Raw genomic sequence first — 17239 nt, 5'->3', positions numbered from 1 at the left:
AAAAAATCATTGTGGTTAAAATTTAGATCTTGTATCCATCGGTTATTTGAGGGAGCCTCTTGGATGGAATTTTTCCCCTTTACAAATAGAGTAGATCAAAGGGTAGGTGCCTCTAGGTGTTGTACCCCATAGCCAAACGATTTTCCAGAACAAATAAGACTTGTCATCCCCCACCATGACTGAGGTTGTTGATGTGAATAGACGCTTGTCCAAGTTGTGCAAGGTATATCTTTTGTCATCCTCTGAGTAGTCAACAGCTTGGATTCCTGTCACAAGAACGCCTAATCCATTATACTGTTTTGACCTTACACCACAGATCCAGTTGGCTTTACACTTACCGCCGGTTAACCTCTCTGAACCAGTCCAAAGAAATTGCTTACGTTTTAAGTCTATCAAATTCATCACCCTTTTAAACAGTTTAAGGGTTAAAAGCAGATAGGTGACGTGCGAGGTTATCACCCCATTGACTAGAGTTTCTTGTGTCCACGTATTCAGCTTTGAGGAGATTGTCGATCCATGACTGAAAGTCCGCTCGCGATGATTTATGAATTGATTCTCCATGCCTTGTGGAGCAACCTAGCTAGTGACAACCTTTTGCTCATCTTTATCGAAAGATCTATCAAGTTGGTGCCTGGTGATTGTCCTCCTTAATTGCTAGTCAGTACAGTAATGCTCCTCGAGTCTTTTGTTCTTGCTTAATTAAGGTACCACATTTCAGCTATTACCATTCTCAAATTGAGTGTGCAAAGATGGAGTGTGTGATAGATACTGTATTTGCTCATTCTGTCAGTTCGACCGGAGCTGCGATTGACACTTGTAATGATTTCTATCCTGGACTCTGACCGAAAGCGTTAGCTTTTTATCTCTCAGACTCTAACCGGAACTGTTCTGCAAGGCCAGGACCGTACTACTCTCTTGGAGCTAGCTATTCAGTTCTTTCCTGCCATGGATGTTTACACTCGCTCGTCACGAGCTCTACCAATTTTCAAGATTTAACTGTCCAAATACGCCTAATAACCTAATTGAACAAGAAATGCCAAGCCTAATAGGCCTCACCGACTCGTGCTTGTCGGCTTAATTTGAATTACTTGCATCAAATACCGAGATGAGCTGCACCGCAGAAGCTAGGGAGGAAACCTAGGATTGGGCTGTGTTTGTAGCGATGATGGTACACAGCTTAACTAGGAGTACTTGTGTATAAGCATAACTAAACGAAACGAAACGACAATACACGAGTCTCGCATTGCGTCTGCAGTGTCAAATGATCAGTTCTCAATAGTAAAAAAAGCACATGGATCCAAAATGTTTCACATAGCCAACTTATTCCATTGATGGGATACATACGAAGTAGCTAGCTTACAGGTAGGCGCCTACTTCACATTGCCTGAGCATCATGGCCCAACAGGAACATGCTTCTGTGCGTCTCATCGATGGCACTCTACCATCAAAACAAAATATGCTTGTTTGAGAATGAGTTCACAGCATTACATCACATATATGAAAAGGACCAAGCCACCTATTTACTCACACCAAACTTAATTATATCATAGAATAATTAATCCAGGGATAATCTAATATCTAAACATGTAAACATATAGTTGAACCCACAGCTCAGAAGGGATAGAGCTAGAGAAGAAGCAAGGATAAAAAGAGAGGTGGAAGACTGTTAAGATTGAGTTGAAGGAAAGAAAGACGGTAGAGTTGGGTCTTACAAGGTCAAGAAAAGGTCTTGCAAGGTCAAGAAGATCCGACGATATAGAGATACGAAGAAGAATAGAAACCTTAAATTAAAAAAAAGCTCAATCAAAAAAAAGCTCAATCAGGATAACACCATGCTAATACTAGACATGAACCACGTGAACCGATGCTCCCGGTGGCATAATAACTGCAGGCTCTCTCTGGTCTTCATGCCGAGAGGACACTTCCTCCTGCTCGCGGGGCTTGCCGGTGACAGAGCTCCTCACCGTCTGACGAGAGAGAGACAGAGACAGAGAGAGAGCAGGAAGAGTGTCATATAGGTGCAAGATCAAACACACACGGGACAAGAAGGCTACGCTACGTATATAAAGAGAGAACCTCTTGAAGTGTTTATGAGCTTACCGCAACGTTGCAGAGCTTCATCGTGGCTTCCATTATTCGGCTCCAAGCTAGCTTTGTGCGAGATTACACTGCGAGAAAGTGGCGTCAAACATCAGCGGCGCACACAGAAGATGCTAGTAGAAAGTAGCCTGTCAAGCTCAGGACGAGGAAGAGAGACCGCAAGAAAGTAGAGCACACACTAGCTGGCTATGTAAGCCACCAGCCGGCCGGTCAGCCAGCGGCACGAAAAACGCCTCAGCTTCTCCCAACTCCAGTACTGGTCGCCTTTGTGTGTGTGTTTGTTAACTTTGTATGGGGTGCTGGGGTGAATAAAAAGGCCAAAGGAGGACCGGGGCCCGGGGGGCAGGGCCGCAGGGGTCGGAGGGAGAGAGAGAAGGAAGAGAGCAGGAGCAGGCTCAGGGGCGCGCGGCAGTGTGTGTATGCAGAAGCTGCAGCAGATCGTCGAGATTTGGGGTCAGGAGATCTTTTGGGGGGAGTTAAAGGGGGATTTGATCTCTCCAGGCTTTTCAACAGATCGATGCGCTATAGCTGGCCTTGGTCTAGTAGCTCTACTAGTACTGAGCGTGTGACTAGCAATGGAGTTTGTCAGCTGTGTACTTGGTACTGCAGCTGAGATCTCATCTTGAGAAGGATGGATTTGGAGGCTGTTGGCTTTGGCCGCCGCCATAGATGTAGAAGAACATGGGGAATGTACTCAAACCCCCCAACATGATCTCCGTCTTAGTCACGTTGACACTCGCACGTAGAATTTGAATTTCACGATTGTGTGGTCGCGCCCTCCCGTCCCGTTCCACGAGCCGGGAGCAGGGATGATGATGCAGTGATGCTTGCTGTTTCTGATTACTTTGGGATGCCATTGCCTAGTACTGCAGTGCTACTACTACTACTGTTCCGCAGGAGGGTGTACATTTGCTCATCACAATAGAGCTGCACTGTCTGCACGATTGAGTGACACTGACACGCTAGGGTTTTTGGAGGTCGTGCAATCGTGCATACGGGCTGTTATACTACTGGCCCACCACCTAGTGAAAACTAGTGGGGGTTTTTTTAAAAAAAATACATAATATAATTTAGGGAGTATTTAGGGCAGCTTCAGTTGCTTCGGTCCAGGAAAAAAAACAGATCGAGATTCCACCTTCTCAGTATGATATCAGCTCCATAAAATGTGAAACGCCCAGAATTTCAAATCAGAGCTCTTCTATATGTTTTTCTCAGCCATTGGGATCCCAGATCCAAATTAGAGCTCCCAAGTAATAACTCTGATGCTTCAGATCTAGTTTTGCAGATTTTAAGCTATCACATACTTTTATGGCTAGTTTGACAATCCTATTTTTTCAGAAAAAAATTATTCATTTTTTTATAAAAATAGAAATCTTTTAGAAAAACAGAGTTACCAAACTTGTCATAGTTAGCAAACTTAGCCACGGCCCTTCCGCACTAGTGACAGTGAATGGTACTGGAAGGTGGAAGCAATGGCCTGGACGAAATGGGTCGTCCGTCAGACGAAGCCCAGATTAGTTGGCTCCTCTCGACTGGATATCCCTACAAACGGCCCAACTACGAGTTCAATACAAAATGCCTGCCTGTGCGGCTGTGCTGTACATGTTTGTCATAATAAGGAAAAAAGACACTTTTTCGTACAAAACGTCGAAGTTCAGGTATTCTCCTCGAACATGAACAAATTGTCTCTTCCGAGTCCTCCTAGATATACAACTTGAACATGGAAGAGAATTTTGGAAATATCAGGTCGAAAGAAACTCTTGAGAGTAGAGATTATTATTACACGACCTCAACTGCACAATATCATTGCCAGATCGAGATGAAACGAAATTCCTAATCAACTGAATTCAGGTGACGGGAAGGGAAACATCCGCACTGAGTAGATGTGCAATTACCGCACCATCGCAAATGCAAGGATGAGACGCCCGCCCACAACACAAAAATCTTTGCAAATTACAAGTATGAAGTTCGATCAGCATGTTCATTTGCTGTGGACTGCCCCGAATATGCATAGCCCCAGTCGGTGTTTTACAGGGTAAACACCACACTGGTGATGTCCGGGAATTTCTCCTTGATGGCCGCCTTGATACCGCTGCCGATGGATTCCGGCCCGTCGTACCTCACCAGGCAGTCCTCGCCATCGACGGCCAACACATCCACGCTCCCGCCGTAGTTCGCGATCGCTGGCCGCAGTATGTCCAGGTGCCGGTTCACCGCCTGCAGCAGCACAAAAGGATCCGCTTGCCAATCAGTGATAGTATTGCTTAGACTACCACCAGTGTACTGCGACGGTGCTATGTCTACGGTGGTGGAGTCCGTTCACTGACCTCGGCCGTTGTCTCCGCCGCCGGCTGGTCCCCGTCGAACACCTGACGGATTTCCTTGAAAGCGTCGCCGAACTTCTCCTTGAGCACACGCTCGATGCCCATATTCATCGTCGTCGTCGAGCTGGGGCAGCTGCCGCAAGCTCCTACAAGTTGCAAACCATGGAAATGGACTAGTGCAAGATTTCGCTCCTACCGATCGAAATCCAAAAGGCTTATTTACCTTCGAGCTTGAGGGAGATGACACCGTCCTCGACGGCAACGACGGTGACGTTGCCCCCGTCAGAGATGAGGTACGGCCGGACGTCGTCCAGGACGCGGTCGACGTTTTCCGGGGTCAGCTCGTACGTCGCCGCCGAGTAGAGGCCGCCTCCCGGCGCCGGCGGTGTGGACGCGGAGGCCGCGACCAGGCATGCCCGCGAACCGGAGGTCCAGATCTTGGAGGGTCCGGATTGGAGGCACCGATGGCGTGGGAGGGGACTCGATTTGGTGATTCGGATGCGGATTCGCGGTGGAGGGAACAAGCCGACGGCGGCGGCGGCAAGGGACGCTTCCATGGGTTGTGTGGTTTGCGTATGAGCGTGCGCGTTTGTGCTTTTGCTGCCGTCAAGGTGTGTTCTTGTTTTTCTCGTGAAATATACATTGTTTGCTCCACATAAATCACCAAGTTCGCCTGATCTTGATCTTATTCGCTTGTGGCAACTGCTCCTTTCGAAACAAGTCTTGAATCTCTTAATGTATTGAAACACATTATTTATATTTGCCATTTTAGATTGCATTTATCGCATTCTTGCTTGTATTTTTTATTTACTTGTGGAAAAGCCTTCTCGCTGAGGTTAATTGTATTGTGTGTGGTTGCTGGTTGATAACCAATAAAGCAATAGTGTAACAATTGTGAGGGTTTGAAACAGACTTGATTCGAAGTCTAGATCGTGAACCTCAAATTCTCCACCCATCGAAATTATTGTATCTCTTGGAATATTAGATTGTGTCTATTTCAAGTGGTATCATATCGTGAGCTAGTGTTAAGTATACTTTTGTTATTTCTTTTAGATTGGATCTATTTTTTTAGAGTCCGCAAAAGGCCAAAAAAACACCGACATATATCTCCTATCTCCTGTCATATAACCCCTTTATGTCTTGTAATTTCATTTTTAATTCGCTTTGTTAAGTTTGTGCCTATGGTCGTATCTTATTGTTGGTCTAGGTTGTGTCCTTTTTCATTATGTTTTTTGTTAGATTAGTTTTTGTCCAATTCAATGCTTTTCAATAACAAGGTTTGTAGAAAACATCATTATCAAAATGTAATCTGCATTGAAAATAAATATATTTGTGATCTAGAATTTTCTAGATACACTATTTGAAGGCCAATATCTCTATCTTCATCAAAAAGGGCTTTCCCTATATCCAAACTAAATAGAAAATGTAGAACTATAATTTTATTGCTATGAGTTTTTACATTTAAGAACGTTAAGAGTTGCAAAATCCTCTGTATGAGTGCAAAATATATAATTGACAGACGGAAATTTTGTTATAGTATTTTGTTGCAACATGTTTTAATGACATTTTTTGGAGAAAAAACATAGAATAAAGGTTACTGCATAACCGCACAATACAACAAATAAAGCAAAGGAAATCAGTGAAAAAACAACCGGCCGTGGAGTAGATAACAGAACCGCACAATAAAGTAAATAATAAAATACATCAATGATTTTTTTTAGGTATTAGAAAACGCCGCAGCCACGATAAAAGTTTTTGCTTTCGTACACAATAGATAAACGCAATACAATTTCTTTATTCCTAAGCCAGCTATATCACCTTATCCTTGGCGTATCTCACAGAAACTATACATAAAAAACAGAGAGAGAGAGAGGGGGGGGGGGGGGGGGGGGGGGGGGGGGGGGGCTCTGTTTTCTTTTCTTCATTAACAACTTCCTCCTGCAACAGGACGTAGGCTTAGCCCCAGGTAAGCTAATAAACCAAATTCAGTGGATTTTCATTCCAAAGGGTAACCAATTAACCACATAGAAACACAAAACATAAACGTCTGATGCATACAAAAACAGACTGTCACACAATTAATCTGAATCACAACTAATTGAGATGCTAAAGAATTTCTCGAGGTTGTGTACATAATGATCATGCTGATGAGACAATAGATATTAGGGTGTGTAGGAGACATCATGCTAACGCATTTGCCTAAGACAAATGGGACAGCTATCTGTGATAACCAAAGCTCGTATACGGGCTCTGGATAGACCTGCGGTGGAATTACAGAGCACCAGGTTTGTGGAAGTATCAACCTCAGCCTCTATTTGCAGCTCTTTCCCTCTCTCGCTTGTTATACAGCCTCTCAAGAACACGCTTGGCCTCACATGACGGGAAATTGCTCAGATCATAGTAATGTGGCGCAATATCAATTAGCCTGCACATTAAGTCACAGAGAATATCAATCGATCTTCAAATGGTCAAACTAAAAAGTGACCAGCTTTGTTCAGATAGTAGTAACTCACCAGTCCCCACGGATATCGGTGACTGTGCGAATGAAATTCCTGGTGGTCAAGACATATTCATTATAGATGACCCACTCTGGTTTATGGTCCATACAATTGGAGGGATGAAGATGGACGACCTAGTAAGGATGAGTTAAAAGACTTCAATACCACGCCCTAACCAAGAAAACTTAAGATTCTTTGAATATGGAAAATAGAAACCTGGTTATCTTTTACAGTCAGGTAATGTCCAGTTCGTTCCAGGTGAGCGACCTGCATGAAATACCCCGCAAGCATGGCTTTCCTGATATTGACATAGTACTCACGGCTATTGAAATCCGTGCTGCACATCTTGAGGTTGAATCTAGTCATGATGCGAACAAGCTGTTGTCTGACATTGTCTGCAGACTTAAGTGCTCTTGAATTGACAAAGTTCTCGTAACACCACTGGGGATCTTCATCTGCTTCGCCAATAAAGTAACTATTAGGAAGGGAAAAGGATGGGAGCCAACACAAAACCTCCACTGAAATTAGTGGTTCACTTTAACTTTCAACATTTGGTTCAACAACGATGGATCCATTACCCCAACCCATAGCCACATGCATCCCTAATTGAATGAGGCTTATGGACTTACTGTTTTGTTTGTATGCATGGTATACATTCAGAAGCGTCAGATGGTCCCCGTCAATGTGGCCAAATCGAGCCTTCGCCTCATCAGCAGCCTTTTGAGCATCCCTAGGCCGGAGGAAGCAATTGGGTGCTAGAGAAAGAATATGGTAATAACAGACGAGGTCCACGGTGGTCAGCAGATGCAAAGAGGCGAGACGATACCATTCAACAAACAGCAATTATCTGCATCAGCCTAAACTGTATGATCATTTCGACCAATAGCTCATGAAGCCAGGTGAATGACAGTTGCTGATGACAGCACATTAAAGAAATGCACAAGAAAATGATGCTACGTGCACATGCAGTAGCATGCATGCAAGCTCACATGCTACTACCTCCGTTCTCGAAAATTTGTCGCACGCTAGTTAGTTTTTGAACTAAACCGCGACAAATAAAAAAGAACGGAGGGAGTATAATAGAAACCTGGCACTTCACTTGAACAGAACTGACAAGCAAAGTAGTCCAGATAAACATATAGATAAGATAATTTGTAGAAATGCAATCAGTTAACCTTCTGTGACAACTAACATACCTGACAGCATGGCAGATACTGATAAGATTTCATTCGAACAGTTGTATTTTGGACTGATGACGAGCATCTTCGACATTTGTGGATCCAGGGGAAACTCGCTCATCATCTCACCTAACTGTGTCAGATTACCTTCATCATCTAGTGCACCCAAATAGTTCAAAACTTCTAAGGCCCTCATTAGAGTTTCTGGTGCTGGAGGATCCATAAAGTCAAAATGCACTAAATCATCAATTCCAAGTTTCTTCAAGGTAAGAACTGTATTTGCCAGGTTCGACCGAAGAATTTCTGGGTATGTCTGTGGTTGCAAATCCTCATTAAAACTCTTCTCCGTGTATAGCCTAAAACACTTCCCGGGTTGTGTTCGTCCAGCACGACCAGCTCTCTGATGAGCACTTGCCTTAGAAATGGGTGACACCAGAAGGGATTCCACCCTTATTCTTGGGTTGTAAACTTTCTGTTTGGAAAACCCCGGGTCTATCACATAAACTATGCCATCTATAGTTAAGGATGTTTCAGCAATGTTGGTGGACACAACAATTTTCCTTCCAGGAGGACCTCCTTCCTTCAATGGGGCAGGAGCAGGTTCAAAAATCTTCTGCTGCATGGCTGGGGGCAGTGTGGAGTACAAAGGCACGACTTTAACTGGGCCAACCTGATCTCCCATATTATTAGTTTCCTTGTTGATTTTCCGGCATGCATCCTCAATCTCCTCTTCTCCTGTAAGGAATACAAGGATATCACCAGCAGGTTCACACATATGTATTTGCATAACCGTCCTGATAGCAGCCTCTAGGTAGTCCCTCTCTGGTTCTTGGGTGTAAAATATCTCAACTGGATGAAGTCTCCCAGGCACCTTCATCAAGGGTGCACCATTGAAGTAACCCTGGAATTTCTCTGCTTCGAGGGTAGCACTCATAACAACAAGCTTCAAATCTGGTCTATTTTTTAGAACTTCCTTCAGAAGCCCAAACAGAACATCTGTTGCTAAAGTCCTCTCATGAGCCTCATCAAGAACAATCACCTTGTACTTCTCTAAAAGTGGGTCTGCCATTGCTTCTCTCAGAAGCATACCATCTGTCAAATATCTGATAGGAAGCAATAGTGTTCAACAGAACAGGATTAGATCAGAATACCTAAAAAGAAAAGAAACATAAACTCCATATCAATCTGCCAAAAGGATAGTGCAGCTAACCATGTTCTTAAACAAAAGATAAAGACATAAAAAGGCTTACTTGAGAACAGTTTTGTGGCTGCTGCAATCCTCAAATCGAATGCTATAACCCACTTCTTCCCCAATAGTAACATCCATCTCCTCCGCCACACGCCTGGAGACTGACATTGCTGCGACCCTCCGAGGCTGAGTGCAGGCAACCATGGAACGGTTACCCAAGCCTTCCGTCTCAAGAACAAATTGGGGGATCTGTTCAACATAACACAAATCAATCATCACAACTTAATTGAGCGAGAATGACATACAAGAATAACAGGTTCAAATCAATCTATAGAAGAACTAATAAGAACATAATAAGCATAGTCTTTCCTTCGTTACACAAACAAACTTGACCAATTTTCCTTGTCCATAAGTGGTAGCCCCTAAAACACCTATCCCCTAACCATGGCCATAAACAATAGATAAAATTAAGAAAATCAAACCATCCAGTAACCCAAATAAACCATCACAAGTGTCGAGCAAGAATAGCGGCCATCAACCTTTCACACAAACAAAATCATCTATAGCCTGGCCTCAGTCCTATAAAAAAATGGGAACGTATCGTGTGCTCATGGAGCTCTTGTGCTCATATGAGCACTTTAAATCTGGTGCCTTCATTTCTCATCCAAGTGTGAATAGACATTTTCTAGTTTCTTCTGTGTGCCACTGCTGCCCTCACCCCCTGGATGAGATGAAGGCACCAGATTTAAAGTGCTCATATGAGCACAAGAGCTCCATGAGCACAGGATTCGTTCCCTAAAAAAATAATCTGGCCTCAGTTATGCAAACAAGTGCATAAATATGTCTGACCACTCCACCAAAGGAACGACTGGGCAATCTATATAGCACTATCTCCTAACATTAGCTACAAACGATATAGCACTATCTCCTAAGTCCTAACCCTTAGCTACAAACGATATAAATAAGAAAATCAAACATTACAGTAACCTAATCTGCAGGGTATAGCCGACTAGGAGAAGGCGTATGGGTATTGTAGTGTGTGCGATACCTGAGTTGTCTTCCCGCTTCCAGTTTCGCCGACGAGGATGAGGGTCTGGTTGTCGCGGAGGGAGCGGAGGAACTCCTCCTTCTGCTGCCACACGGGGAGCGTACGGCGCTTCTCGAGGATATCGAAGTACCGTGCCGTGTAGGGCCGCCCGTTCCACCGGTTGACAGACGGGTTGCCCCCAGTCGCGGTGGCGGCGGCACCGTTGGAGGCGGCGCGCAGCTTGGCGGAGACGGACGTCTCGTCGACCACGTCGAACAGGCTCACCTTCCGCTTCCGCTCCGTCCCCATGGCGGCGAGAGACGACGGGCGGTCCTTGGCTCGCGCGGTTCACAGGAGGAGGCGGGAGAACGGGAGGAGGGTTGGGAGGCAAACCCTAGCTTTGTTTCTGGGGCAGGGCCGCGGGGGTCGTTCGATCTATATTTGGGAATTTTGTATAGCAGGTGCAGGTCCACGAGAACGAGAGCGTGAGGCCGAGGCGCCTAATGGCTAATCTTTCACTCGTTCATCCAAAACATTGTTTTACACTATTTTATATTATAAACTATATTATTTATATAGTAATTTTAAATATAGCTATGATAAAGAGTAAACTAATACCATAATATAATCTACCGGTTTAAACCAACTAAATTACTCTCGTGTCTGTAACATTCACTAAAACCACAAAACAAATTGCAATCTAACTTAACACACCATCAAGATCAATGATTTAGATTTTTGTATAATCTACTCTTCATTACTCACTCAAATTCAATAGACAATATTATTTGGATTATCTCTCACTCCTCCTTCTCTTCCTCCCTTGTGACCCCATCTCTCTCACGTCTTCGTCGTCCCCTCCCTCTCACTCACGTCGTCGCCAACACACACTATATGTTAACGATAGTAGTAGCCCAATAGGATAGTGCGAAGGAACTTTCTTGGAGCTATTGAAAGCAGGTTCCTTCTGTTATCATATTGTGCTTTTCTCACGTTCTAATGATAAAATTGAATTTGTTTGAGTAATTAGGAAAACTTTAGACACGCAGAAGCAGTGCACCTTTCTAATACTATTTTTTACTATAGTTTATAGTGGTTTCATGTATATTTAATAGTGTAGTATAGTAAATCAGATTTTTTTATGACATGACATAATATTTAAAATGATTGAGTTTTATGGGATGGAACTATGTCAACTCCTTTTCCAGGTCTCGTGAACCGTATGGAACCCCCATTGATAATGATTTATTTTTCTTTATATATTTGTCGGTGTTTCGAACCTCGCTCGGACAAGTAAATTCCGTGTGCGCATTCTGGGCTCCAGATGATGTGCGTGGTGGGCGCAAGATTCATACTAGTTCGGGTAGAACATGCCTACATCAAGTCATCAGCGGCTTACGCTAACGGTATCATTGCTGATCAATGCTCGTAGTAGGGGTTAGGCTATCTCCAGCAGCTTACCTATATCCATACTCATATTCAAACTTCACTCTGCAAACAAGGTAGTCTACAATGCAAATCAGTGTTTTTGGTAAACTTTGGGTAGACTGCTGCAGACGGTCTTACAAGAGGCCGAGATAGAGGATAGTCTCCCAAGTCTCTTGGGTGGAGGAGGTGGAGCTAAGGGCTACAGAGTAGAGTCCTAACTAAGTCTTGACTTGGCGGGGGGCTTCGGCCTTTAGGTCCTCGTTAGTGCGTCCTCCTTCCTCCCGTCAATCTATCGTCTTTGTGTTTAGGTGTCCGTTTGGACGTCTTCTCATTTGCTTGTCTCCCGAGTTGTTCACCCCCTAGGTTGTCCTCCTTTGTGTATGGGGACCAACCTTCTCCTCTTACAAGCCAAGGAAGGGATCGTCCGGCGGTGGCTTCCTCAAGAAGGAGTCACTGGACGATGGTAAATCTGAGCGTTCTACCATGGGGTGAAGCCACGTGCGTCCGTGGGTCCCAGGGTCATCTGGTTGTCTCGTATTCTTTATAGCGGACGGCGCGGGTAGCGTGGGGCCCAAGCGCCATCATTTGAGCTACGCCGACTCATGGCCTTCGTAGCCTGGGCTGTGGCATAACTTGTCTTGTTGTGTCGTGCAAGCGATCTGCGCTCTTAGACCTAGTCCCGATAGCTCATGAGTGTGCCATAGATCGGGGGGTGCGCGGGTCATAAATGTGTCGCAGTCCGAGGGGTTCATAGGTCATGAGGGCGATGCAGCCCGAGGGGCTCGTAGACCATGAGTGGAGGTGAACTGGCGCCTCTGCCATGTCTATGTGTCAGGCGTAGTTAACTCGGTCGATCACTTATGGTGTGTTGGTCTCGAGCCGGGTGAGGGATCCACAAAATTGATTTCCCTTCGGTTCGCCCGACCCCTCTATCTAGTTCTGCCACGCCCAACCCGGGGCTCGGTACCATGGGGTTCGTCCGAGGGCAGGTGCTTCCAGGGTAGACGTTTCCTTTCTCCTCTAGTTGACTGACGACCCCAGTTGCTAAAGGCTTTTCCCTAGTGCGTTCGTTGACTGATACTAGCACCAGCTTCAGGCGTGCATCCTCGCCCGTGAAGCCACCCTCCGGCAGCAGGAGGAGGAGCTCTAAGCACTCATGCAGGAGCAGGAGCAGAGACGCCTCGAAGCCAAAAAGCGTCGGGCGAGGAAGATCTGCGACCAATGTTGGAACTTGCTATCAGTCGCAAGAAAGCCAACAGGGGTGAACAGTGTGGACAGTAGGGTTACGCGTGAGATGGCCAACAGCTCTATTAACCAGGCCTCTCACGGGCACTGTGCGGGGGTATTTATAGGTACCTGAACGCCCAGCGCCTTGTGTTAAGGACGCATGTGCCCTCAGCTACCTAGGTTATCCCCAGAATATTCCCATAAAGCAGGGTTACAGACTGTAATTACAGGGATGCCTTTACAAATTAGGCCCGTAACACACGGCGGCCACGCAGGGCCCGTTACAATGGGCCGGATCGCACGTGGACCTCTGAGCTGGACGAGGCCGCACTGCGAGATGCCTTCGTCGCCGGTCTTCGTCTGGTGCCGATCGAAGCGAAGGGTGTCCCTGCCTGCTTTGTCTCTGTCAGAGCAGCGGCTAAGCAGCGGAGACTTCGAGCGAAGGGTGGCGTTTCTGCCTTCGCTCCAACATCTGCCCTCCGAGGGACCAGTTCGACAAAGTCATCTGGTGCCGAAGACGTCGCTAGATGGCGGAGACGCTGCCCTCGCTCGAAGTGGTTCCGCGGGGGTTTTTGATGTGACCGTTGATTGACCGCGTACTGTTGGATTGCGGGTTTCCCGAAGCGTCGCGCTCTGTCGGATTGCGGGTTTCCCGAAGAGCCGCGCCCTGCCTATAAAAGGGGGCGGGGGCCGGCGTTTTTTGAACTTTACTTTGCGCGCTCCGCGAAAACCCTAGTCGCCCGCCGTCTTGCTGCTCGTCTGCCCGTCGTGCTCTTGTTCGCCGGAGATCTGGCGCGAGTGAAGCAGACTGCCCGCCGCCGCCGATGGTACGTAGCGATGCCGTCTTCCTCTTCTTCCGCTGCTGCTACGCCGCCGGCCGGTTCCTCGCCGTCGGCCGCCGCCTCGTCGGAGGAGACGCTAAGCAGTTTGATGCCGGAGGAGTTGCGCGCCGGCGATTCTGTTGATTTCGGCGTGTCGCGAATGTCGTCGGCCCGCGTGGAGGATATGCAGCGGTTGGGCTACTTCGGCGGCGGAGTTGCCCGTGCCCCGGGGACGGAGAAAGTCCCCGAGCCGGAGGGCGAGTTGGTTGTTTTCGAGGCGTTTTTCGCCGCCGGCCTCCGCTTGCCTGCGCATCGGTTTGTTGGCGAAGTCCTACGCAGGTTCAGCGTGCAAATACATCAGCTGACGTCGAATGCCATGGTGGCCCTGTCGAAGTATGTCTGGGCGACGACTTCGTATGGCGGACAGCCATCGGTCGAAGTTTTTGCGAAGCATTATTGTTTACACTGGCAGAAGAGGATGATTGGGGACGAAGTTGCTCAGTTTGGGTCCTGCACATTCACGCCGAAGACCGGCAAGACCACGATGCCAGTAGTCGAGTTGGTCCCTTGCGCCCGCAACAAGTGGGGCAACTGGAATGAATTTTGGTTTTACGTTGCTGAGGGTACCGTCGAAGGCCACGAGGGACTTCCTGTGTCCGTGATGTGCTCTCATTTTTACTCGGTGTACCCGCCCTTTGAAGTGGCGGAGGATGATGTGGACGAAGGGGCCCTTCGGTGTGCCGCCGGCCAGAGCAGTGGGCGCGACTTGGTTGAAGAGTTTGTGGCGTACGGGGTATGGCCCTTGGCGCATGGTTGGGCATTGGGCAAAGTATGCCCTCGCCAGATGCCTTTCCGTGGTGGAGAGATGGTGCGGAGTCCTGCCTTCGCGCTAAATCTGCGAAACCGTGATCCGGCCGCCTTCGTGCGTGAAGCTGAGGATGAGGCGGTGCGGCTTGTTGGGCGTTATGTGCCGAGGACCGAGGGCCAGCGCAGCTGGGAGATCCGCGGGTCGAATGACCGTTTGAATAGGGTCTTCGAATTGAACCAACTGCCATATGACGGCTATCCTGGTCAAGACGATGCGGACCGCCGGGGGAAGAAACCGGTGGTGGAGACTAAAGACGACCCTGCGCCGGCGGCCGCCCCATCCTCTAAGAAGAGAAAACTAGGTACTGCCATGGGAGGACTTGGGGTTTCCGATGGGTTTGCTAGAGAGTTGATGAGGACATGCGCGACCCCGGGGGAAAGGATGTCTTCGCCCGAGCTCCGGGAGTCTTCGGCTCGGATGCTGAGGGTTACCGGGGGTTGCTGGCCTAGGAATGTTCCTATCCCCCGCGCGGCCAGCGGGGACGCTTTTACATCTCGCATGGTTCGCAAATGGAGAGTTTTTCCTTACGGGCGGAATATTGCTGTTGTTGTGTCAGCAGTGATGGACAAGGATCGCCAGGGGGCTGCACAGAAGCGCCAGGCGGCTGTCAGGCTCGTTGAAGCCAGGCCGAAGAGGCAGCGGGGGTCGGCGAAGGCTACGGCCCCCGGCGGAGGCCGGCCGCCTTTGGCGGCGAAGTCGGGCGTCCCTGCAGCTAGCAAGGCGCCGGAGGCAACGGCGAAGGCGGTGCCACCGTCCGGCGGAGTGGCGGAGGTCGCGAAGGCGGCGCGAGCGTTGCCATTGTCGGGCAAACGTGTCGCCGACTTCGCCACTGATATTAGTGTGGATGACTATCTTGGTGGTAAGTCGTTGCTCTATATATATATATATTTTAATCTATTCGTTGATACGTCGCAGGGTCGGGCGAGGGCCAACTGGCTATGGTTGCGCCTGCCGCGGCGACCACGACGACTGCCGCAGTGCCAAAGGCGAAGGGCGGGGCTCTTAGCGCCGGGGGCGAGGTGTCAGCCCTCGCGGTTGTCATGGATGAGGCGGGCGCTGCGACCCGTCGGCTGAAGGAGGCGACAGAGGCGCTGAGTCAGGTTCGCTGAGCTGGATTTCGTCCCCCCTTCCTTTTTATCGGCTCGCTGGGGCCGCAGTCTTACGATTGGTCTGCAGGTGGCTGACTTCGCCAGCCGCACTGCGTCGGGGGCCCTCACGGCAGCCGTGGCTGCCGAAGTCGAGAGACTTCGGACGCAACATGCTGACGCCGTCCGTGAGAAGTCGGCCGCCGACAGCAAGTGTCGCAAGCTGGCGGACAAGGTGTCCACGCTGGAGGGAGAGAAGGCTGACCTCCGGCGCCAGTTGGCGGGGGAGAGGAGGGAGACCAACGAGGCCCTCGTCAAGGCGCAGGCTGCGCAGGCGGAGGCTAACCTGGCACGGGCGGAGGGCAATCTTGCCAGGGAGCGCGCCGAGCAGTTGCAGGAGCGGCTCACCGCCCTGGAGAGTCGCGTGGAGAGGGCCGAGGCCATGTCGCGCGCAGAGGCGGAGCGGACGCGCCAGCTGCTCGTGGATACATACCGCGGGCTGGGCGCGGGGACCGGTGATTTCGAGGTGCCGGACCGGGAGCCCGGACTTCGCTGTCTGGAGTGGGTGCAGGAGGAGCTGCAAGCACTCCCCACTGTCGTGGAAGGCTTTATGGCATATGCCTCCCTGGTCACCTGCGAGGGGGCGATGAACGCGCTCTCCCGCGAAGGGTGCCAGCACTTCGAGGTCTTCGACCAAGCCGATGAAGATTTCGAGCGAGATATCTTTAAGGTTGAGGACTCCGTAGTGAAGGAGTCCGCCGGAGCCCTCTACGACCGGATGTGGGGTCTGCATGGTCGCGAGGTGGTCAGGGAGCGGGCCGAGACGGCGAGGGCGCAGGTAACGTTTTCGTTTGTTTGGTTTTTGTTGGGTGTGGGCTGTGTGTGTTTGCTGAATTTTGTGTGTTTTGTCTTAGGCGTTGCGTGGCGAGAGGGTGGACGACTTCGGGGCGTTGAACAGCATGCTGTCTGGTCCGGAGCCGACCCCGGGGACCGCGGAAAACGCGCCGGGTGCCTCCGCATCCGCCGCGGCCGGCGAAGGCCTGCCCGCGGAGGCCGCCGAAGGCGCGCCTGATGCCCTCGCAGCCGCGGCGCCGAGTGCTGGAGATCCCGCAGCGGTGGCGGCGGAAGCAGCAGCGGAGACAACGGCGGAGCCAACGGCGGAGGCTCCCGCAACGTCAGGGCCGTCGCAGGTGGCGTAGTGGGTGTAGAGGGTTAGGGAAATTTGTATATGTTGCTGAATTTTGGTTGCTGCGCAGGTTCAAGATTTTGGGCCTGCGCACACAACCGCTGCTACTAAATTTTTGGCGGCTTCGACCGCGGAAGATGGCAATGAATGTGGTGGATCTGCATATGAGTGTTTTGATTGTGCTGACTCTGGGAGCTCGGTTGAGTGGACTGAGGAGTCATCGGAGGAGGACTTGGATTATTTTGCGGCCTTGGATGTGGCTGCGGCGGAGGCTTCGCCGCATGTCACGGACGCAGGGGATGCACCAG

General features: G+C 49.1%; 2 protein-coding genes and 1 long non-coding RNA gene across 5 annotated transcripts; all 3 read right to left on the bottom strand.

The window, feature by feature from the left end:
* Positions 1-1310: 1310 nt before the first annotated feature.
* On the bottom strand, positions 1311-2383 carry LOC100500995 (uncharacterized). 2 transcript variants are annotated; one of them, NR_137638.1, is made up of 5 exons: positions 2258-2383; positions 2101-2168; positions 1854-1967; positions 1713-1781; positions 1311-1438 (listed from the first exon to the last, which is right to left on the bottom strand). It is a non-coding gene; the product is annotated as an uncharacterized lncRNA (long non-coding RNA). The 2 variants fall into 2 exon arrangements; NR_157342.1 differs by lacking the exon at positions 1311-1438 and having other exon boundaries at positions 1520-1967; positions 2258-2358.
* A 1495-nt stretch (positions 2384-3878) lies between these two features.
* On the bottom strand, positions 3879-5032 carry LOC100286236 (uncharacterized). Its single transcript, NM_001159124.2, has 3 exons — positions 4648-5032; positions 4428-4570; positions 3879-4317 (listed from the first exon to the last, which is right to left on the bottom strand). Exons 1-3 carry the CDS (start codon positions 4979-4981, stop codon positions 4129-4131), a joined length of 666 nt encoding a protein of 221 aa, NP_001152596.2. The 5' UTR covers positions 4982-5032; the 3' UTR covers positions 3879-4128.
* Positions 5033-6396: 1364 nt separating this feature from the next.
* On the bottom strand, positions 6397-10841 carry LOC100191798 (uncharacterized). 2 transcript variants are annotated; one of them, XM_008673930.3, is made up of 7 exons: positions 10338-10841; positions 9351-9538; positions 8119-9203; positions 7552-7677; positions 7139-7377; positions 6938-7056; positions 6397-6849 (listed from the first exon to the last, which is right to left on the bottom strand). In XM_008673930.3, the coding sequence occupies exons 1-7, from the start codon at positions 10623-10625 to the stop codon at positions 6729-6731; spliced, it is 2166 nt and encodes a 721-aa protein (XP_008672152.1). In that variant the 5' UTR covers positions 10626-10841; the 3' UTR covers positions 6397-6728. The 2 variants fall into 2 exon arrangements, with proteins under 2 accessions (XP_008672152.1, NP_001130695.1); NM_001137223.1 differs by having other exon boundaries at positions 6422-6849; positions 8119-9251; positions 10338-10714.
* Between the last annotated feature and the right edge of the window lie 6398 nt (positions 10842-17239).

Source organism: Zea mays, chromosome 1 (genome assembly GCF_902167145.1).
Source record: "Zea mays cultivar B73 chromosome 1, Zm-B73-REFERENCE-NAM-5.0, whole genome shotgun sequence".
In the NCBI taxonomy this organism is placed as follows: Eukaryota; Viridiplantae; Streptophyta; class Magnoliopsida; order Poales; family Poaceae; genus Zea; species Zea mays.
The sequence above is the reverse complement of the archived record's forward strand: the minus strand, read 5'-3'. Positions and strand labels throughout refer to the sequence as shown.

Excerpts from the sequence above, each read along its gene's own strand:
- LOC100191798 (XM_008673930.3), bottom strand. The coding sequence starts at position 10,625 with ATGGGGACGGAGCGGAAGCGGAAGGTGAGCCTGTTCGACGTGGTCGAC. Across the intron at positions 7,678-8,118 it reads AGTATCTGCCATGCTGTCAG|CACCCAATTGCTTCCTCCGG; the intron begins GTATGTTAGTTG and ends TTCTTTCTCTAG. Across the intron at positions 7,378-7,551 it reads CCATGCATACAAACAAAACA|ATGAAGATCCCCAGTGGTGT; the intron begins GTAAGTCCATAA and ends TTGGCGAAGCAG.
- LOC100286236 (NM_001159124.2), bottom strand. The coding sequence starts at position 4,981 with ATGGAAGCGTCCCTTGCCGCCGCCGCCGTCGGCTTGTTCCCTCCACCG. Across the intron at positions 4,571-4,647 it reads CATCTCCCTCAAGCTCGAAG|GAGCTTGCGGCAGCTGCCCC; the intron begins GTAAATAAGCCT and ends TGCAACTTGTAG. Across the intron at positions 4,318-4,427 it reads CGGCGGAGACAACGGCCGAG|GCGGTGAACCGGCACCTGGA; the intron begins GTCAGTGAACGG and ends GTGCTGCTGCAG.